General features: G+C 39.7%; 1 protein-coding gene across 2 annotated transcripts; it reads right to left on the bottom strand.

Moving 5' to 3' along the window:
* Positions 1-301: 301 nt before the first annotated feature.
* On the bottom strand, positions 302-22,911 carry wdr90 (WD repeat domain 90). 2 transcript variants are annotated; one of them, XM_034860444.1, is made up of 43 exons: positions 22,568-22,911; positions 22,307-22,398; positions 21,728-21,904; positions 21,101-21,239; positions 20,416-20,586; positions 19,595-19,721; positions 19,103-19,170; positions 18,816-18,928; positions 18,434-18,670; positions 18,176-18,238; positions 17,998-18,066; positions 17,796-17,906; positions 17,455-17,600; positions 17,244-17,301; positions 16,497-16,615; positions 15,827-15,988; positions 15,607-15,737; positions 15,376-15,492; positions 14,839-15,074; positions 13,590-13,726; positions 13,075-13,205; positions 12,721-12,851; positions 12,309-12,470; positions 11,722-11,850; positions 11,118-11,251; positions 10,987-11,021; positions 10,775-10,903; positions 9,366-9,530; positions 9,168-9,250; positions 8,972-9,074; positions 8,385-8,506; positions 6,860-7,016; positions 6,506-6,696; positions 6,256-6,424; positions 5,903-6,026; positions 4,995-5,166; positions 3,724-3,846; positions 3,301-3,469; positions 2,775-2,905; positions 2,166-2,309; positions 1,243-1,359; positions 1,021-1,105; positions 302-888 (listed from the first exon to the last, which is right to left on the bottom strand). In XM_034860444.1, exons 1-43 carry the CDS (start codon positions 22,578-22,580, stop codon positions 704-706), a joined length of 5,577 nt encoding a protein of 1,858 aa, XP_034716335.1. In that variant the 5' UTR covers positions 22,581-22,911; the 3' UTR covers positions 302-703. The 2 variants fall into 2 exon arrangements, with proteins under 2 accessions (XP_034716335.1, XP_034716336.1); XM_034860445.1 differs by having other exon boundaries at positions 10,775-10,900.
* Between the last annotated feature and the right edge of the window lie 994 nt (positions 22,912-23,905).

The following is a 23,905-nucleotide window of genomic DNA, read 5'->3' as shown; positions in this document are numbered from 1 at the left end:
GCCTGGGTCTGACCGAGGTTTCTGCCCAAAAGGAAGTTTTTCCCTCGCCACTGTTGCACTGTTGCTTGCTCTGTAGGAAACTACTGGAACTGTTGGGTCCTTGTGGATTCTGGACTGTGGTCTAGACCTACTCTATCTGTAAAGTGTCTTGAGATAACTCTTGTTGTGATTTGATACTATAATTAAAATTGAATTGAATTGAATTTAATTGCATCACAATCTTATTTTCTACTTCCGGCTGGTTTTGTATTAAATTAAATGCTCTCTCCTTTTTATGTGCACTTCCATCCAAGCATTGTTGGAATCACCTTACATTACCGATTGTTATTTTACATACTTACTGTTACTTTTCATTTGAACCCTATCCCACCTTACAGCAACCCACAAACTATGATTCTATATACCACTGAAAAAACAGTAGACATGACAGACACTTTCAATCACTTATCAGTATTCATTCACATTCTAACTCACAGTAAAAAAAACTCAAATAGTCAAACAGAAGTGACTGGACACACAAAGCAATTCCTTCAAAAAAATGTATTTTAAAACCATACATGCATAAAGAAGATGTAGCAAATGTTACACAAAGCTTCTCCACAAATTACTATTTGTCTCAAAATTGATAAAAAAGATTGAAAATGTAACAATGAAATTACATGAAGAAAGAATTTGAACTAGTCATGTATAAAACAGAATAAACCTAAAAGGTTTGAGTTTCAAAACCAGATGTGAGGCCCTGCACCTCCCACAGCAAGATCTCATTATAAGCTACAGTGAAAAGAAGGGTCCCGGAGGGAGAGAAGCGACACGTCTGCAGCGAGTCGCTGTGCTGCAGGAAGTCCTGGAACCTGCCGCTGGTCCACTTGATCAACTTTAACACTCGCTCTGATAAGAGATTAGACATATAGTGAGACATGAATTGTGCTCCAAACTTACACTACACTACATTACACCAAATAATCATATTTCTTCAGTGGAACTATATGGGGATAAAATCATAAAAATATCTGAATTTACCTTTTGATCCCACTGCTATGAGTTGACTCTTACAGGAGAGGCTCAAGCATGTGGCCCAGTCCGGCAGGGCAATCTTTTTTATTATCTGTAGTATCAAAATATACAGTATATATTGTATGAGATTATACACACTTTTGTGGACATTCTGCCAGCAGCATCTGCCCTGTACAGGAGACATTACAACATGGCGATAGATGAATGAAGAAGGAAGAACTGGGGTACTTGTTTTTTAGCCAGGCAGTAGAAGGACAGCTCTTTCTCTACTCCATAGCCAGTGTAGACCACCAGGCTGGGGTCTGCAGGGCAGAAGGCAGCCAGACTGGGCGGTGGACTGTCATCCTATTGCAACAAAAGGTTTACAAAATATTAGATGTGCAAACATGGACTGAGCTTCATTTTTTTGCGGCGATTTCCAAATACAGGCTGCGCCAAAATGCTGAAAAACTTTAAAATAACACCAACATTTAAAATAAAATAGGCTGAAGGGAAATATTGTCTGCAAACTTTTTCCTAAGCATAGATCACAAATCAAAATGTTCAATTTAATCTAAGACTGTCAATCGATTCAAATACTTAATTGTGATTAAAAAGCATGATTCTCCAGAGTTAACTTGCGATTAATCGCACATTTTTTACCTGTTATAAACGTACTTTAAAAGAGATATTTATTTATGTTGAAGTATTTAATGCTCTAATCAATATGGGAGCAAACAAACATGCTTGCTTTAAGCAAATATTTATTATTATTGCAACAAACAAAACAATGACTAATACTGTCTAGAACATTTTCCAGAATAATCTCAAAATGTATTGTTTGCTTACAAAATATGCTGAATGCATAATATGGCAGACTCAAGCCCATGAAAGGAGTTTAGGTTAACTCGTTATCGCGGTAATGTTGACAGCCCTAATTCAATCCTGTAAAATTACTAGACACATTTGATTTAGTCAAAGAGTATTATAAGGCTAAATCTTAGTAGTTAAGTTTCAGCCTTATAGTTTAAGTAAGCCAATCTGTTATTACTTACGTAACAAAAAGGAGATTGAGTATCTGAGAGCCTTAAAAAGAGATACAGCAGCACTAGACATTTGGAGTGACATTTCTGGTCATTACCATGTACTACCACTTAAAATACACACTGTACCCCAAAATAGGCCGGAGCAGGAAATGTCAGCCAGTCGAGCAGATCACATTTGTCCTTCAACCAATCGGCAGCCCACACACTGACACGTCTGTCGGAACTGGCAGCCAACCACATCTCGTTTCCGTCCAGTCCAAAATTCTTACACTGAGGATTAGAAAGTTAAACAGCTTCAGAAACGTACTGATGATAAATGTCATAAAATGTCAAAGAAACCAAACAAAGCCAGAACTTTTTTCCTTGCGTTTAAAATAGCATCACATGAGATCCATGACCTTGTGGCAGTAGCTGCGGGGAGCCGATGAAAGGAATTGTCTGACAAATGTTTTGGTATGAGGCGGGCAGTAAACCTGTCAAGAGGATTTGTACTGGAGACGCCAAGCACCACTTTCTTTGCCAACATACATTATATGATAAATGGAGAGCATTTGAAAAAAAAATCCATGTTTACCTATTCAGGAGTCAAGACCAATTTAAGAAGGAATTTCCAACTTAATGGAGAATCATTCTCAAGGGGGAAGTAAACCTCTCTCACTATTTCATTAAAACATTGTGCTGCCACGTTAAACTCTGTTACAGCTTCACTTCTTTTTTAAATTTCCGTGAGCTGACCTGTTCATCCACACACTGGATGGTGGTAATAGGCGCTCCTTTGTGGTCCCTGATGACACGCATCGTCCCTCCATTCACAGGGCTGCTGACAGCTACCAGACCATTCTTCCCCGCTGAAAGGATCACATGACCTGTAGGGGGCCAAAGAGAGTTACAGAGCTAAACTGGATAAATGTGAAAGCTTTAATTAACATGAAACTGACTCCCAGCACATGGCCCCAATCATGGGTCTTTGAATTTGAAGAGCAGATCTTCTCTTGACTACTCAAATGTGCTCTGACCTGTCTGTTTATTCATGGTTCAATTAGTATTTAACCACTTCAGTTTGCTACATTAACCTGCTGCATTATGTCTCTCCTCTAGAGGGTGTTAAAAGGCATGAAACAAGCACTGAAAAAAAGTAGGCGGAGACTGATTCAAAGTGAGGAGGCCCAAAACATGCAGTTACAGCCTTTTACCAAGAAGTAACTCCTGAAAAGTAAGTAGTGTGATCATTGTAAATGCTGGCACTGCTGTCCTCTCTCACCGTTAGCAGAGTACTGGATGGCAGTAACAGCCACTTGATGGGGATGCAGCTTCATCTCCATCTCTGAGGAAGAGAGCCGGAAGATCCTCAGGGTCCCATCACTGTATCCTGCAGCCACACATGAGCTCTCCTTACTGGAAGAAGGGCTCCAGCACACACAGCCACAGCCCTGAACCACAGAGAGAAAAAACAGGAGGGGGTATTATCTAAACAATTTATGATGTATGCAACTTGTATAATTTATTCTGTTATATTTGTGTCATTTGTAAAATTTCCTGATATTCTCTGACTTTCCCACCAAATTGACAGTCTCGGATGTTACATCAAGTTGTTTATTAGGAAAAAAAGCACCAACATCCTTCAGTTTATATTGGACCTGCCCCATCTATTCATTTGGAATATTTCTTAAGTGTGTTCCCTCACCTGATTGAGCACCTGGAACTGCACCACCAGTTCGTTGCTGGGGGCTGACCATACCCTCACGCTGCCGTCCTCGCTGCAAGTGGCAAAATGTCTCTCGTCAGAGCTAAACACCACATCATTCACCTGGACAGCACAGGGGAGTACATGCAGAGAATGAATGTCAATCCTGGATCGCCATGTCAACATCCGCAGCATGATCCTCACACAGAGCTCCCTCAGAAGTTACATCTGGTCATATTTCATCCGTCTTATCTGGCTTTTTTGTGCGGCTGCTACAATCTCCTGGGGCATTCAATATTATGTTTATTTTTTTTGAGAAAACCGAACATTTTGCCCCAATCAGAATAATAAACAATATTAGATTAAGATTATAAAAGTTGAATAACACCAAAACTTTGCCAGGTAAATTAATAAAAGCCATATACATGAATTGGATTGGCTTTGAGCTAAATGTTAGTGCCTGCATGATAAAATGCTCACATTGACAATACTTACATGCAGATGTTTAGCAGGTATACTGTTTACTAAATTCACCATCTTAGTTTAGCGTGCTAACATGCTAATTTACATTAAACACAAAGTTCAGCCTTGGCTAATGGGAATGCCTTTAGTTTTGCTGGCAAATGGCCATATGACAAAGTGTTGAACAAAATATAATTTTGACCTGATGATGGTGCTAGAAGTCAAAGAGGATCATCAAAGTCAACAATATGCATTGTCTGGGGAACCATAGAGATGTATGAAATGTCATCACAATTCATCTGAATACCGTTGAGATATTTCAGTAAAGTCTGTCTGGACCAGAGTGGTGGACGGACCAACTGACTTTGCTATCCTGCCTGCACATAACCTCTACATTTAGCTGCATTTTTCACCCAAAAAATGTCTAAGCAGCAACTATTTTTAAAATAAGGAAGTAAAAAGATATGCAGTTTACATGTCAGCCAGAGTGGGCTTGGTAAAAAAGATTTAGTGCAGAATGCAGCAGCTCAGAATTTTGTAGAGCAACAGATCAGTTTTCTCAAATATACTGAATTGGTAGAAATCATTACAGATTTTGTACTAATATATCTATAGCTTTTGGCAGTCATACAACTACAGATTGGAGGTGTGACATGTAATGGGCAGGCACAGGCAAACCATGCCATCAACCCATGCTGACTAAACAACACACTTATCTCCCAGTCATGAGCTTTATGTTCCAATGCCCTGCTGGAGACACAAGATGTGCATATGGTTATTTTCCATTTCCCACAGCTCCGCACTGGTACCTTGGTCTTGTGCCCGCTGATCAGTCGGATGCTGCTGTTGTCTGGCCAGTTGATGTACCAGACGGTTCCCGCTGTGGTGCCAACGATGCCCATGTCCATTGTACTATCAAATGCTGCACTGACCGTCGTTCCATCCAGCATTATCTCCTGCTCCAACACCACCACGGTCCCGCTGAAGGACGGACCAAAAACAATGAGCCTATTATTATATCTAGACGTATACACCTGAGGATGACATGGAATCATATTCACACTCTCGATCTCTCTGTCTTTTCACACAAAAGACATTAAAAAAACAATTTCACATTTTCATTTTAGAAATTAACAACAAGCAAAAACTGTCCCAAGGGCCCAATTCCACATTTGTTGTAGACACTTCTTGTGGCTTTTAAAAATACATGACAGAGGAATAAAGGAATAAAAATCAGTCTCAGAGTCAGGATGAAAAGCATTGAAAAAGCACATTAAAACTGCATTAAGCATAATTACACATTTGTATACCATGCCCAATGATTAAGAGAGCCACTGATAAACTCCACATTTTACACACTATCTTTTAACTTCACTGCTAACATTTACTATACCAACACTATAACATGTTCATATTTTAAACTTCTGAGACAATCTTAAGAGGGCAGTTGTGGATAAGTACAATGGACGGTTATCCTCCCAACCCCAAACATAAATCATAAATAATAATAATAAATAATAATAATAATAATAAATAATAACTAAACAATTTTACTCTACTGCCATTAAGCAGAATTTCAGAGAAACTGAAATAAAAAAACACAGGTGTGCCACTGTGTTCCTGAGTAATATCATGCATTTATTAATCACATAAAATAATTAAAGAAAACGGGCTACTGCCTATATAAGACAGAGGAAGAAAAGAATGAGCTACAGACCTGTCTTCCTCATTGCAGACCTTTTCCTGAGGCTTCACTCCCTGTACGGCTTCTACCTCCCACAGTCGCAACCAGCGGGTGTTGCTGCCTGTCAACAGACGGTTCCCTCGACACAGCAGCACTCCTACACAAAGAAACCATATCAATCCCATTAAAATGTGTAGTAACCCAGGACCAGAATACATGCAAGCCATGAATCAAAATGACAGCAAAATACTGAAAAAGTTTCTCCTTAATACAAGAAAATAATGATATTTTTTTATTTCTTCCTGTAATTATCATTAAGGGTATTTAGTTAAAAACATTGTTATCCAAATTAGATGGTTAGGTATATAAAGAGGGCCCATTTGTACCAATCTCTCCCTCATCAGCTTCCCAGGTCATGAAGCAGCGCTGTGTGTTTACGTCCCAGACGCAAACGTGTCCGCGGTTGGTGGCTGTGAACAGAAAGGAGTCCATGTGGTAGCACAGAGCCGTCAGCTCCACATCTCCCACCTCTGCTGGTGCTTCCACTGTTTGGACCTACATGTGTAAGGGAGTGGTTAATTCTTATGTACCGAAGCAAATACAACTAAAATCTTTACCCAATCTGTGGTCTTTTACCTTGAGGACTACATCCAAGCCATGTGTGTTGATGAGGCAGAAGTAAGCCCCTCGGCTGCCCACACAGGCCAGCTGGCTGGCTGTTGAGGGGCTGAAGGCTGCATCATGGATGGGTCCTGACACACTTACACTGGACAGCAGCTGGAAGGTCTTACTGCTCCACAGAGCCACCTCTGGGTCAGAGAAGTCTCCTACAGGGCGTAGGGAACAATCAGTGGTCAGTAGTAGCAGAGTCATTTGTTTGGATATAGCTAATGCATTTTCTTTATTTAAATCAATTTTGGCAGGTGGTGCAAAACATCAAGTTTAAATGCTCATGACTGATGGATGTAATCCAATTCATATTTTACAAACCAGCAGAGAGAAAGAAACGATCATCTCTAGAGAAAGTGAGACACTGCACCGCCCCTCTGTGGTAGGAGATGGTATTTCGACAAGTTCCATTCTGGACGTCCCAAATGCAGATGAGGCTCCTACGACCATTATTGCCACCAGATGCTGATGCCACCGTCTGGACAGAAAGTAACACAGACACAGAGCACCTGCATTTTAAATCATTGATCCACAAGACACAGGACTAATGAGATGCATGCTAACCATGAAAAAGTAGCCTGCTTCCTAGAAATTTCCGGCAGCACCTGAATAATCACGGAAATAAAACATCATCATATAGACTACCTGCTTCCAAACCTGGACTTCTTGGGCCCCAAGATTGTAGAATCTAATTTTTTCCTAGACAGGATTTACAGATATCTGAATAGCATTTAAGAAGACTTTGCAAAAAAACTCCGTTTACCCTGAATTTTCCTTTAGCATTTACAATCCTTTTTGTTGATTGTCATTTTGACAAATAGACACATTAGAAATGCTTTTCAGAGCCTCACTTAAAGCCAACCTTTGTTATAAAAGAAGACGTGAATGCTGAAAACCTCTCATGACAAGTGGTAAACTCAAAGAGCTCACACAGCACTGACCCACCAAGCAGTACGGTTAAGTGTGAAAGTCAATCCAAGTCCTGGTCACTCATGCCCCCAGCTTGTCGCCTGGTGAGAATGTTAGTCTCCTTCTGTGCTGCTTGCCTGGCCAAACAGCTGGGGCAAATCCATTAGTGATCCCCTGCTGAGTGACTAACCAACCAGCTGATATACCTGATTTCTTTCCCTGCTGAGCTAACCAGCTGAGGCCCATTCAATCTATTTTGATCCTTGAAAAAATGTGCTCACCATCTGCTGTGATACTTCACACATGGCAAAAATTATCCAGAATATATGCATGTTTTTCTATGAATTTGGGTGGCACAAAGAAAGATTTAAGGCGCTATCACATGAAGTAAAATTATTCATGCTTAGGACACACAAAGACCGGTGCATGCTGAACAGTGTGATACCTGTCGAAAAATTCAATCAGTTTCATTCTAGATCATCTCCCCAGTTACCACTATGCAGGACTTTTTAAAAACACACAGTCCCCTTGCTAACCTAAAAAAGTTGGGACTGTTTTTCTTTTTCTCTGAGGTATAGTTTTTGGCTGAGATAACAGACACTGGCTTTCCGAGTGCATTTAGCACACAACAGCTTTTTTCAGAGTAATAAAAATGACAAACCTGAGACTACACTTTTTAGCAGTAAAAAAAAGTGGTATCAAGATGCTCTTAGTTTTCTTTTCCTAGAAAACTTGCAGCAGTAGTTTGTCAATCCCCTCAACACACAGCTGACTCATGCTCCATCACTAGTTCTACCAACACTGTTAAAAACACACCTGCAGTAGGACCCAAAAGACCCCAGCAGACAGTGACATGAGGGCTTTGTTACATTACTGAAATCAATCAATGCTCAAATGACTGTTGTACAACTGTGAAGTCTAGCACTATGAAAGGTACCTGTGCATCATTTGTGACAGCAAGACAAGAGATCTCTTCGCTGTGGCCCTGCAAGTGCCGCTGACTTCCTGTGTGAAGGTACTCCACCACCACCACACAACCACACGAGTACGCCATCAGACCTGCAACAGAATGAAATGACTAGATAGGGCAAAAACAATAACCAGTGCTTTTTTTTTTTTTTTTAATTCATTTTAGCAACGGGTATGAGAGGAAAAGCCTTTTGTGTATTTCACATAATTTCAGTTTCTCCTATTCCATCTAGCTTCAGTCAATATTCAATATGTAGCTGCAGTCAATGTTCAAGCTATAGTTCCTATCTTAACCTTATTAAGAATGACAGTAAAACACTGACAAGCTGTTTAAAAAAATATCTTTTAAAGAAAAATCTTTATATGCATAATTCAAGTCAAGACCTCATAGCATTGTCTGCCATTCATTGCATTACCTCCTTTTATAGCTTTGTGCACACTTCAAAAATAACAGATACCTCAGTGCTCATAGCAACTAACCACATGGATTTGACAGCCAATATGTTATACTGTAAGTGTTCCCAAACAATATTTCACAGAGTATACTATAATCACCTTGGTCAGGGCTCCACACCATATTGCCACGCCCATTGCCATTGTAGCCGATCACTGCTTTCAGCTTTATGCCCTCTTCTCCTGGTTGGGGAGCCACAGCAGTCTGGATCAAAGAGAACATTAAGACAGGATAGCAAACAAACTAATACACCCAGTGACTAAAGTCAACCATTATACTGTTTGAAATGCTTTTCACCTGATCAAGAGTGGAAGTCTTGAAACGTGGGATAAAGTGCCTGTAACAATCAGGACGTACAGGCGTCTTTCCTTTCAGCTCAACTAGATGACAAAAAGCATAATAAATAGAGAAGGCTCAATTCTGCCATTAAGAAGAAACAAACAAAATAAAGTCAGTGTTCACTGTTAATGCAGAAAGATGCAGTGGGTCAGCTACCAGCGTTCACGTGACTTGTATTCAGGGGAGATGTGTTGACCAGCTCTGTGACTTTGAGGAAGGAGACAGCTGGTCTGGGGTCAGAGTTAGGATGTGAACCAGTGTCTGGGACGGTAGTGGCTGGGATGGTCGTGCTCTCATCACAAATTGACAAGGAACCCAAAACTGCAAGAAAGAAAATGGGTGACAATAAATCTGATTATCTCCAGGCTCACTAAACACCTCTGTTATAGTCGTTCGAAACCAATTCTTTCATCCTTGATGCATGTTCTGTGCGTAAATCTTGGTGTTGCTTAGCAACTACTGAAAAACTGTTTGAAGATCGGCACTTTTGGCTAAGAGCTGAGGTATTTGTCATTAAACCAGTGGTTTCAATAAGTGTTTAATATCATTGTGTGTCTCTCTATTTTAAATGAAAGCTCCTGGTCATTAACTAGTCCGTTTATTTTCTCCCGGCTTGACTAAGTATGTTGATGTTCAGTGAGCTTCTTGGCCAGTAACGGCTGACAAAATCAATCTTCAATTTCAATTTGACAGCCGGTCATTTTTATGTTTTATTTTTTCTATATTCACGAATTCAAATGCTACGCACTGTGCAGGCAGAAGAAAAAAAAATCACCATATTTCATTCTGAGTTTTCTGTTGTAAATCCATACACAAGACTTTCTCTTTTAACGTGCAAATGAAATCAACAAGGCAATGTAAACAATTTGGAGGCAAATCACTTGAGCAAGAAAGGCAACACCTAAACAGTCTTGAAAAAATAAAATCAATAAAAACACTGTGGAGAAAGCTTTTCCTCCTTCAGTTCAATAATTATCAAATCGAATGGTAGGTCTGTTTCCAGCTGGAGTGCGATTATTTATATTAAATGGCGAGGGAGCATGAATGTGAGCTTAAAATGCATCTCTCTTTCTTGCACTTGTCAAAACTACAACTATCAATACGCTGCCAATTTCTAAAGTCTACTAACAAATCAATGGACTAGTCAATCATGTATAAAAGGAAAGGCTGAGGGAGAGGCATTTTTTAATATTTGTAAAGCTACATAACTGTTATTTTCTACTAAACAGTTGAACAGTCACAAAACTTTTAAAAATGCACATTATCATTTAAAAAACAAAACAAATTATATTCAAGAAGCACACAAGCAAGGAAAAAGAAAGATCTGATGACATTTCAAGTTTTTCAAATATGTGCAAATCTACTGTTTTTAGCTACTGAAACTGTGTGTTATAAACACCAAGGCGGATAGGTCTGGATAAATCTTACTGATTCCATGCAACTTACAGAATGAGGTCCGAATTGAGCAAGACATCAGCTATAAATGATTGTTTTGAAGCAATTATACAGTTTACAATGGCTAGGATGTGCCGGTGGGTCGTTTTAAAATTTAAAACAGAACTCACCCTCTTGGTCGACTCGGTCAAGGCTGCTGCTGTCCAGTGGTGGTGGCGGTGAGGAAGGGAGGGGCGCTGTCTGTCGAGGCATCCCACTGGAGAGCTGAACGCCACTCCTTTCAGCATCTGGTTGAACTGTTCCAAAAATGTATATGTAACCAATAAGAACATTTGAATCCCGTTCATCTTCTGCTATTGTAGCAAACTCTAAATTAAGTTACCTGATTTAGGGCCTGAGATTACTCTTAGAAGTGAACTGTGAGCGAGAACAGAGTGTATTAGACATTTGACCAATAAAACTTGCAACGCACACATCAATAACCAGATTCAAAGATGCAACAGCGATTTTTACCGGCTGTCAGTCAAAGAGTCAACAGGATGTGCCAGGAAGTCCCAAAGGAATATGGCGTCTCCCACTGAGACTACGCCCAGTTGGTCCGGGGTGAAGCTCACCTGGCGGATAGGCTGACTGTGGCCTATGAACATCTGGTTTAGAGAAACAGATGATACTACTGACACAGTACAGAAAAATACTTTGCAACAAGGTGGGCCAGAGGGAGACAAGAAGGTCAAAAGTTGCAAAGAAAACTCCCATTTGGTTAAAACAAACTAAACCCCTAATACGTGTGTGTGTGTGTGTGTGTGTGTGTGTGTGTGTGTGTGTGTACATAATTGAATGTGTCAACTTCAAATCTGGGAAATTTTGATGTGCATTTTTTACTATTTTCTTTTATATCTTTGTTATCTCTTACATGTCTTGTAGATCAAACAATGAATGAATTAACCAAGAAAATACTCTGCAGATTATTAATTAATACAAATATTTGTTAGTTGCCTTCATATTGTTCTTGCTTGTTTCACAATATTTTTTATAACGTGTATGCTTTGACAGGTTGAAATCGGTGTCAAAGCACTTTGCATTGCATTCACATTAAAAATGTTTAATTGTTGACTACCTGTGAGTTTATATCGAGCTGCATGTTATAGTCCCACACTTTCACAGCATTGTGTCCAGCTGTCAGCAGGAATTGACTGTCCTCACTCACAGCCAGGGACGAGCACTGATGTTTGTGCACCTTAGACACCTTTCAAGAGGACAAGAGGACAAAAGTCCAGTCAGACACAAGCACTCCACCAAATGATTGCATAGAGACAAAAATACACACATATACATATATACATCTACAGTATATATACATATAATGCATATGTGTGTGTGTATATATATATATATGTATACACATATATACACACACATACATATGTATATATATATATATACACACACACACACACATACATATATACACATATAAATAAATAAACACACACACACACATATACTGTGTGTGTGTGTGTGTATATATATATATATATATATATATATATATATATATATATATATATATATATATATATATATATATATATATATCATCTTTCCCAAATGACATAAACGCTCCATCTTGGATCGTCTCAACAAGTCATTTATTGATTTTTAGTACCTGACATGTTCTGCTAATGTGTTAAAGCTTAGTGTTACCTCTCGGAGCAGACGGCCCGTCTTGGTGTTAACCCAGAGGATCTTGTTAGCAGATGTGGCGACCAACAAGTGTTCAGTGGAGGCCGGAGAGAAGCAGACCTTCAGTGCAGAATCAAGACGGGGGCTTTGCACGTCCAAAATACTCACATCTACATGGAGCAACTAGACAGAAATGGAATAAGTCAATGTGGACACAGGAACATAAAGTAAGACATAAGAACTAAGAACAACATGATCTCCAAAGCTCAGGTGATTTGATTAATAATTAAATGGGAATATTATCATGGGTACATGTCCTGTATGGTATGTATGTAGATTTGGGCAAAGGGTGATGATGTCTCACCACTCCTTCATAATGGTTACATGAAAGCTGATCTTAATTTACATGAGCAATGCAACAAATGGCATATACCTCATCCAGAGACTGTGAGTCAGCGATGGTGACAATGTACTCAGATGGACCGATAAAAGCCAGACAGCGGCTGTCACTGCTCACTGCGAGAGCGTCGGGAGCGCGCTCAGTGCCTCGTGCAACCACATTACCTAGCCAAACAAGGACAGAGTCAATCAAACATTACTGATGTTGAACATGGCTACCTGATACACTATCGCTCGCTATTGAGTAAATCACTACAACAATGGCTAATACCCAACATATGAAAAAGTGTATGCATAATTTCATAGCGTTATTGTTATAAGTTCACATATGTGCCGTTGAAATTAACTCGGTGTGTTTGTGCATTGACTTGTGTGTGTGTATACATACACACAACTCTGATCACATTGTGGTCTTCCTCTGAGGCGTTGTAAAGTACCACAGAGCCCTGCGAGTCAGCACTGTACATGAACTCCCCATCCGGAGAAAAGGCAAGACCCACCACTTCACCTCTGTGCTGCCTATAATATCCAGTATAAACATATCTCTATGTTAATACAAACAAACATGCAGAGATAATTCAATTTTAAAAGTGTGACTTTACCATAAATGCTAAAGTAGGTTTACTATTCCAGGAAGTTACTTTATAGGCTACTGTATTTTGGACCTTGTGTATGTGTAGCAACATGTTACATCATCATAATCAGCATATTGTGCCACTAATAGCTGGCCCACAGCTGAGACATGGCTGAGCTGGGAAGAATTGTATCTAGCTGTATTTCCCAGTAATTTGACACGCCTTGAAATTTCATACAATAGCATATAATAATTGGGACCATGCAAGCTTATGGTATCCAAAATAAAGAACTGGAGTTGCTGGAGCTTCCAGGTTAGTTAAGACGTACTTGTGTTCAGCCAGCAGCTTGGCACTGGAGATGTCAAAGACTCTGACGATGCCGGAGCTGAAGCCACAAGAGAAGAGCTGCTCGCTGGGATGGAAGGCCACTGAACAGGGGCTGTCCTCCGACACAAAATCATACAACTAAACACAGGAGACAACAGACACCTAGTTTAACAGTAAAAAAGCCAATGGTAAACTGATGATAACGAAGGTAGTGTCAATTGCCTAAAAGTGTCTACAATTTCCTTTGGGATGAATAAAGTATTTATCTATCTATTTATTTTCTCCAATTTAAAAGATATGCTTGTTAGTGGAGCGCCTTCAAATTAGTAGAAAACTTTTTAGCTACCTAAAATTATTTAAATACTATGTTACTTCCAATAATTTGCTTTTTGGTTAAGTTTGCCACTGGGGAGTCGGGACTCAGGAGTGTATAGTATTTATACTGTATATATAGTTTTGCTAAAGCAAATTACCATAAAAGTGCTCATATTATGCTTTTTGGCTTTTTACTTTTCCTTTATTGTGCTTTATATCATTTTTATATCAACAGCCCCAAACAGCTCTATTGTAGTCCAGCCTTTACTTCTATGACAAAAAATGCAACACTTTGTAAATACACATTCTAATGCTCTCCTAGCTGCTAGCGTGGCATGCACCCTCATACTCTTTTTCTGACTGGGTAGTAGTCCTTATCTAGCTACTACGCATGTGCAACTTCCAACAAAGATAATAATAAAATAATAGTGTGATGCCTCACTCTGTAATTAAAACAGAGAGCTCAACACATGAGGTGAAAAGAGGAGCAGTAACAATGTGCAGCACAACAAAATATGGTGTTTTTTGAAAATTATAGCATGTAAACATATTCTGATATAACCTCTAAATACAATTATGAACCTGAAAATTAGCATAATATGAGCACTTATACAACTATTTTCCTTTTTTAAAGCACAAAACAGTCTAACAGGGTACAAAAGCAGAGCTTCAACAAAGAAAGAACAACTGACAAAAAGCCACATTGAATGCCAGTGTCAAATTTTCTTTTTAAAAGTGAGATTGTGTACACAGAGTGTAAACCTGTCAAACTAATTTAAAGTTAAAGAAAAAACAATATTTGAATGGCTCTGCGGTAACGTTCTGTGGGAAATAAAGAGTCAACAACGCATTTTGCTTTGGCTTTGTACTCCATCTCTGTATTTTTGTAACAAAAGTAATAGGATCTGAAACCACACAATGTGTTAATGATTGACCTGATGCAAGGAATCCATATTCCAAATGCGCACTGTGCCATCTGAAGAGGCCGTTGTGAGATGGCGACGGATGCCATCCACACTGAAGCCGAGCACAGTGTCTGTATGTGACCTCATCAGCGTGCTGTAACCTCTGCTGCTCACATCGAGGAAACCCAGGTTACCAGTGGAGGTGGCTGCCAGGACCTGAAGGCTGTCTGATGAGACTGACACCAGGCTCACAGGTCCCTCGTGCTCTGGAAAACAATGGCAAATGTCTGACTTATTCTCCAAATAGATTGTTTGATCTGTGTAAGAATGTGAGACTAAACATACACATCTTATATTCATGGACATGAATGTCAGTACGTAAATGTGATGAGGGCCAAAAGCAAATAATCCATATTTGCTGAATCCAATACTGTGAATACTAGAAAATGACAATTTAGACATACTGTACATGAACTAAAGACTATATCCCTCTCTGTGGAGTGTGAGTCGACTACTGTTTGTTCGCTACTGGTCAACGTTATGCCACCAACACCCCGCTGTGCCTACCAGCCTCCAGGAAGACAGCAGAAAAATCAAGGGGCCAGAGCCGCAGGAAGCCATCTTCAGAGCCCGTGGCACAAAATGATGAAGACACACTGATGCTGTTGATGGCAATGCTTGGACCTGGGTGACACAGACACACACAGACACACACACACACAGACAATGTCCTGAAGGCTCTTTACAAATCTTTTTTCCCCTCTATCCAACCCTGTTTTAAACTAATAAACAACACACCTGTGTTAAAAGTCCATTTCTCCCTGCGGTTTGCATGCTGCTGCTGGGCAGGCAACAGTCTCCTGACGTTTCTAATAACAACTCTGCTGTAGTCGATCTCAAAGATATAGCCACTCCGACTACTGGCAAAACTATGGAACGACAGTCAAAGAGGGAAAATAGTCATCTATTAACATTATCGTTTTCAGTGGATTTGCATTCATTTGTTCTGGTTTCTCACAGTGTTCGATGATCAAGATGCTGGTTGGAAGAGTTTCCCTCCTCAAAGGCCACATCGGTGAAGTCCAGTGTGTGGTATTCCCCCAGATTGACTGGACAGGAGCGCAGCGTCCCGTTCCTCACTCGCCACAGGCGAATATTGTCGCGGCCACATGACACCATCCTGAACCAGCACACTCACAGATTAACCAGAGCTATAATTTACTGACAAGTCAGCACAAGGCCTATTTCTTTCCCGTTCCGGCAGCTAGCACCTTCTCACCTTCCCCACTCTCACTAAAACCTTCTTCACCTTCCCGCACTAAGAGCACCTGACACAGGAAGTGTGAGAGTGGATGGAAATCTGTCGTGAAACATCTGCAGGATAAACAGAACTCTCTTTGCAGATCTCCTCATTCCAAAAGGAATGTGTGGGAAAATAAACTTAAATCTTCTATCCTATATTTGCTGCAGACCTCTAACAAGACGTGATTCAGTATACATTGAGGTGTAGCTCAATAGCTGTCAACATTATTAGAAAAAACAGAACCGATGCAATGCAACAGTTACTCTGTTCAGGTCAACAGATGGACGGACATAAGCACAACAATGATCCCAAATGTGCACTGTTGGCTAAATTTTTTTTTTTTTAATACACAACCAAAAATACAAACACAGAGATGGTAGGGTACCTTGTATCATCAAAGAAGGCAACCTTCATGGTGTTGATGTCCACATCTGTGTGTGCTTTGGCTAAGATGGTCACCTCTCCAGCTTTACTAACGTTCATAGTGTTCCACACCACCACCATCTATGAAACATTAAATTAGGAGAACAAACACAGTCAGTCAGCTCGCAGCTTTCCTGAGTCATAAAGTCTAACAAAGGGAGCAATATAAAGCATGTATTTAATTATATCGGCCTAAGTAATGATACAAGCGGTTGCTAAGCATTTTTTCACCTGGATCTGATGATACCCATGGCTCTCTTTACAGATTCTGATTGCAGATAATGCTACAATTATTGCCTTTGTACTAGTGGTGGTTTGGTTTTGGTTTAATAGTTTATTTTAACATGTAAAAAAAAGAAAAAAAATTAAAATATATATTTTTTTATATACATTCATTCGTGCATACATGTATAATTAAAATGACAGATAAATAAGGCCATGAACTTCTCAGCACAGTCTTCCAACATTGAAAGTCATTCAAACAAACAAAAAATGTCCCATGTTTAAAAGGAGTAGGAAGAAGTTGATAAACAACTTATCAGGTCCGGGTGGATTGATCCAAATATTGATAATATTGGTACAATATGTATTTATTTACTTGGTATCGGATTGGTTGCAAAATTTTGCTGTATTGCACACAACTACTTCATACACAGATTAGAAATCTAAGCCATTGGTTTTTTTATGTGGGAATATTTGTTGCACTTACTGTTTTACTGTGGCTGTCTTTACCCACTCCACAGAGAATACCGCCACCGTATGAGAAGCTTGGAAAAGAGAATAAAAAAGACAAAATTAATGTGAGTAAGCAGTGTACAACATAAGCTTGGACCTCATTGTTTAATGTATAATATAAAGGCTTATTTTAATCTTAAAATAGCTGTGTGTGAGTGAGTGCATTTGTATAAGCAGTTGGTTACCTAAGAGTTGACAATGAATGAGCATGAATCCTAAACATGGCCAGACAGTTCCCTTTGTGGTAGTTCCACACTCGAACTACACTGTGGTTGCCAGTTTGTGCTGAGGCCAGCAGTGTTGTGTTGCCATTAAAAGCCAGTGCAGACACCTACAGTGAAAACACATGGACATGGATGTTACAAAAATTCAATTTCTGTAATGAACACGCTATAAAATCCTTTCTCGTTACAAAATCCAACTTCTTTAGAAGGTCAGGATTTAGGTGAATCACCAAAGCACCTTATTTAGGATGCTGCCAGAATCAGCTGTGCCATTCCAGCACAACACATCACAGCTAATTTACCTTATCAGTGTGGCCGATGAAGAATCTCTGCTGGTTAGACGATATCTTCATAGAGACGATAATTGCGTGACACGGGTACACCACTGAATCACCCGATTTGCTCCACAGGGCCTACAGTGTAACAAAGTACAGTTGTTAAACTTCCATCAGCCTTTGATTTAATGCATTTCATTTGTAACCTTCAAAATCACAATGATCATACACATTTGGTAGTGGCTCCTCCAAAGCCGATGATCCGGTTGAGTCTGAGAATCGGGTCTGGGAGCAGCTTCTAACATGGAGAGAAGAAAAAGTAATGGGATTATAGGAAAGATTTGTAATGAGTTCTCAAACAAACAAAACGAGTTTTCATTTCACTCCTTACTGTCCTCTTTTCTCACCTGCTGCCTGGTTTCTATGGACGATGATAGATGGAATGGATGTGGAACTGGAGTGCGAACAAACTGGGAATATAACAAGGTCAACAGTGTTTCTAATGCTGCCACAAAACTGTTCAAAGGCATCATGGAGTCAAAAGGAAATGCATTATACTGAACATAATGTACAAAACGAGAGAGGTACAGTATCTGGTACATAATGTTTTTTCTTGGGCTTTTTAGTTTGGCTAAATGTACAATCTAGTCAACATGGAGCTTCACCTCTTCTTCACCTTCCTCCCCATGTTTGCTGAAGTCGTCCTCAGGATGAACGTGCACATGTAATCCCCCATCACCGGCATCCCAGAGACACCTAGGTGTAAACTGCTGTGAGCTGGAGCATTTGGACTCCTGCTGATCCTGGTCATCATTACGGCAAAGCCAGTCATCATTCTGGAAAGTGGAGACTACACCTAGCTCTGGTATGTTGGTCACCACGGGGGTTTGATTCCTCGGGAGCTGAGGAGACAGAAATAGAAGACTGAATATGAAAAGAAAAAATCTACCTAGAAAACTGTATAATATAAAGGCTTGAGCTCAACTATCTGCTATGTTTACACAGTGTGGAATCAAAGACTCTCGGTTTGAATGTACTTCATCTTACTGATTTTTGAGTGGTGATCTGCTGGATCAGGGCCACACGGTCCTGAACTGGTTTGGTGAGGTTGACACAGCGAGGTTCCTCTCCAATCGGGCTTCTTTGGTTAGAGACACAACCTGGAAGAGAAAGGAATATGGAAGTCATCTACCTACCAGTTCCGATCCCAAGTATTATTTCTTGAATAGGTAAGAGCAGAACAGCAGAAATGATACAAAGATAATTTGTTTTGGTTCAGAGCAAAGTAAATATTAAAGTATGGCATGGGCATCAAAAACAATGACTGTACTTACTAGACTCGGGCCTAGGATTTCCTTTTTGAATTGAGTCAAAGGGTAACTTTGTTCCCTCTGAGGGAAACCTGTTGGGGTAGGACAAGATGAGGGACTACAATACATACATGTAACAGTATACTCTGACAAAAATGGGTCACTGTAGTTGTACTCTTGAGGTTTATTACTCACTGCAGTGGCCAAAGGTTTGACTCCTACCTGCGGCCCTTGCATGTCGCCCCCCCCTCCCCTTTCAAGTCTAAGCTGTCCTATACAACTAAAACCCTAAAATGCCCAAAAGATAATCTTTAAAAAAATTAAATAACAGGTGCAGTGATAAAATCATTTATCATGCTGTTTTTAGCGTTTTACTAGTTAACCAACTAGGGATAAAAACAACAAAACACTTCCAAACAATATGGCCCCAGAAATGAGCCAAAAACGTAGTTCAGGGTAGATTTTGCTACATAATTTCAGTGATGCACATTCGGTTCCCTGGTGAGGTTACCGTACCTGATATAGTCATAGAGATCATGCCAGGAGCCTCCCTTGGGCACAGGATATGACATGTCTCTGGGTATAGGACCTGTTCCCTGAGAAGAAGCCAGACCCATCAGCTTGGCTTCACTGAAGGAAACTCCTGTTGAAAGAGATAATTACACGAGTAGATGAGACAAGTAAATGTACGAAGAGGACACAATGTACTTTATTCAGACATCTGAGGATGCAGTGTGATACAGGATAATAGGTACGTGAAGAAAATATTTTTCCTCAAATAAAGGTTTGAATTACTCTCAAAATATTCTCAGTATTCAATGTATTTGACTTAGATAGTTTTGAATTAAGTGGTTTAAAGATTGACAGGATTCTTTGTTGCTTTAATAATGGAGCCATAGTTTTAAGTGAAAAGCACTGATGACAGTTTCTTTGTATTAAAGTTCCCTTTAAAGAACAGCACTTGGCATTTCTGTTACTATCCACATGACATTACCCCAAACTCGTAGAAACCCACCAGTGATATTCACATATCTATCAATCAATCAATATGTGTTTATATAACACTTTACAGCAACCACCAGGTGTCCAAAGTGCTTAACATTAGAAACCAAGAGTAAAAACACATATACAATAGAGATAATGAAAATAGAAAGCAGTAAAATCAGAAAAGGTTACAAAGAATCAGATTGCCACACCACTGCTACATTTCAAAAGCCAGACTAAACAGATAGGTTTTGAGTTTGGACCTAAAAAGAGCTACATTGTTAATAGTGTGAATATTAGGGTGATAGAGATAAAGCGTGCCTATATACAGTAATATGTCTTCTGAGTCTCACCTGGATTTAGCAGCAGGTCGCTGGTAAACATGTTTTTCACCGCCATGTTGGCACAAAGCTTAATGCTCTTTAGTTGACCGTAGCAGCGGTTGAGGTAGACAGAGAGTGTGTGCTGCAGATCCAGCATCAGACAGGTCCAACGAACCAAAGTGGGAGCTGGACCCACCAAACCTGGACCACATAGACATGCAAGATTATTTAATATACAATTCTTTTAAAACAAATGCAGCGTTTGTTCATCCGACCTACTTTATACTTACATAGTGTACTGCTGGGGATCCCAAGCACGTGCCGTATCGAATTTGGTTCAATGTTCAATTTTAACAAACTTTAAAGTGCTCATATTATACTCATTTTCAGGTTCATAATAGTATTTTGAGGTTTTAGCAGAATAGGTTTATGTGGTTTAATTAAAAAAAAAACACCATATATTTGTTGTACTCCTTTTTTCACCCTGTGTGTTGAGCTCTCTGTTTTAGCTACAGAGTAAGGCATCGCACTTCTGTTCCCTCTTTGTTGGGAGTCGCACATGCGCAATAAGTAAAAAAAAAACTAACTCTCTACACTTCCAGATAATTTCTTCTGGCTTACTATCTGACTACTTCTACCAGCTCATATCACAAATAAATCTTCAAGTCCCCCTAGTCTACATAAGTATGATTGCATGTGTGTGCATGTAATTTACCATGTCTAGCCGATTTGGCCGTGCTTTCATAGACTGAATCCTTTGCAGCTCCACACAGGAAAGGAAACTGAAGCCAGGTAGCTGTGGACTTGAACTCTTTGAACATGTTGGAAAAAGAGATACGGACCACCAGGCCCTCCTACACATCACAGTGCACAGAGAGAGGGGGAAAGAAAATGTCTTACTATTTTTTTTCTTTTTCTTTTAAATCAATTGCAATCAGTGACATACACCACGATAACACTTATAGAAAACATGGTTTGAATAATATGCAACTAAGTAAATTGCTGGAGTTTTCTTTTAATTGGTTGTTCTATAATGCCAAAATCTACACTACATAATATCTTCCACTGTCTGAACTGATCACACTGTACAGAGCATAGTACATAGTATCCCTGATCCATGAAATAACTGGCTTTTAAAAATAAAAATCTGCTCGCCTCTACGGAAATTTAACATAGGGGTGTGTATACTTATAACCTCCTTATTTTAAGGAATTCTATTCCTCTTTTTAGTCAACTTTAGCATGGGTGTGTAAACTTATGCATGCCACTGTATCGATACACCTGATTTCATCACACATACACATACTCAGTCAGGATCTTTAAATGAAAACAGGTCAAATACCTCCACAGAAACATCCAGGTGTACAACAAAGTATTTGCCAGGGATGGGCCTGAAGAGAAGGTAGAAGTAGCGACCTGTCAACCCCAGAGACTGGTTGCTGTTTTTGGGCACCAGGATGTAGCTGTTGGCAGGAACAGGACCCCTGATCCTGAACACGGAACACTTCAGCCTCTTGTCCTAGGGGATTTCAGGGAAAGTGGACATAAAGTAGCTAAACATTAAAAAAAAATCTTTACTCACAATACATATTGTTAAAAGTGATACTCCACACGTAATTAAATCAATCCCCTTGGGTATGCTTGAAAGTTTGGGCGAGGTCTAAGACAAAAGCTGATTCAACCATACATTAACTAACGTTATAGCACATAAGAGGATTATGTGGCAAGATAGTTTTAAAAGGTTTATAATGGAGGTTTTGCTGAGTGTTCACTACCCCTCAAGCACAGCTGACTTAGGCAAACCTACAAACTTTTCACAGCCACCTTTCAAGCCTACAGCGGTTTTTGATATTCAAAAGATAGTTGGGGTGGGGGTCAAGTAAAAATGTAACATCACAACGTTAGTGTGTAGAAAAGTTACCGTGTATGTTGACACATCCCCCTCTTTGGCCGACCTTTTCCAGTCTTCAACTCTGACGTGTTTGAATATGTTGACGTAAGGATGCTGCCAACCTGCGAAGTCAAAACAGGGTTCATATCCATTATTCGTTATCAAATGTTCACAGTCAGTGACTGTGAACGGCATTCACTGTCGTTTAAAAATAATGGCTTCTATCTCACAGTTTTTGTTGTTGTTGAATTTTATGTATTTATACCCAAATACTTTAAAGTTCAATTTTACCTTTGGAGGCCATTGCTAGCGAATATTGCAAATGGGAACTCCACCTGTTGATGTCTCAGTCTTGCTTGTTAGAACTCGTGCAGATAATGTTTACATTTAGAGATGTTAGCTAGCAAACAGACAGCTAACCGACTCCTCCGTTTCCCACAGACCAAACCGATAACATGCCATTTCACACCATGATGAAAAGCCAGGGCCTTTCCAAGTCAGCCATGTAGCTAACGTTACCGAGTCAACAACGCGGTTTACAACAAAGTTGACTTGACGTCAAGTGCTTTTTACTGCAGCAGTTATATCCTTCCCGCTCCAGCCTCCGCCGTTGTCAACGACAGCAAGACGCTCATGACGTGTTGCGTTGCTTTCCCTGGCGCTTCTGGGTAATGAAGTTCACAGTGGAAAAACGAACCCCAAAACAGAAACTGTGGCATTTTAGAATGTGAAAGCAAAAAGGCTATGAATAATCACACAATATACGGTATGATGTAAAGAAGACACAGCATATAGTTCTGGTGTAGATTAACTTTACAGTTTGAAATTACAACTTTTTTCAGGACTTTCTATTTTTAGGCATCCAGTAGCTCAGACAACCACAACACAACATACATACCGGTTTCTCACATAGGCCTACATAAAAATAAAAATCACTCACACATATTTTAAGAGTTAATTTTAGATGTAAGATTATATCAAGCTATATAGCCTAGTAATCACCCCATACACTACTTTTTATAGACAGAATTAAAGCTTCTGCATATCTACGCTGTTGCCACACACGTACTGTACGTGAAGAGACAAACCTACGCCGGGCCCTACGCCGTAGCCTGACGTGCACTTATAAAAAACCAATACTCGATAGTACCAACGTGATTCGGTCTGTACCGGTAAAAGTAAAGGGTTCGGTACCAAACTCTAGCTCCTTGTTACACTCAGCCTATTGTAGCGTGTTACAGTCCTCCATAGCCTACTTTAAAACTAGAAGTTATGTGATTTTATATCAGGTTGCAAGTTTTTGCTTTTCACATTTCTTGAATGAGCATGAACTGAGCAAAATAAAACGGACACAACCATTTTCTCCAGCCTCACGGAGAAATGGTACACATGTCATTTTTCTTCTCTGCATCAAAGCAAAGGCGGGAGAAAGTGCTTCTAAATGCACAACCAGAGATGTATCGAACTCTGTTCTCGTGTCGATTAGTGTTTGGCTCCTGTTAAAATGCTGTTAAAAAAGGTTCGGTTCCACCAAAGAAGGCAGCAACACATATAGTTTATGAATGAGGATAGGAAATGTCCCTTTGCCAAAATAAATCACTGCTTTTTTGTGCATTTTGTTGTTGTTTT

Source organism: Etheostoma cragini, chromosome 21, assembly GCF_013103735.1.
Source record: "Etheostoma cragini isolate CJK2018 chromosome 21, CSU_Ecrag_1.0, whole genome shotgun sequence".
Taxonomy (NCBI): Eukaryota; Metazoa; Chordata; class Actinopteri; order Perciformes; family Percidae; genus Etheostoma; species Etheostoma cragini.
This window is presented reverse-complemented; position numbering and strand designations above follow the sequence as displayed.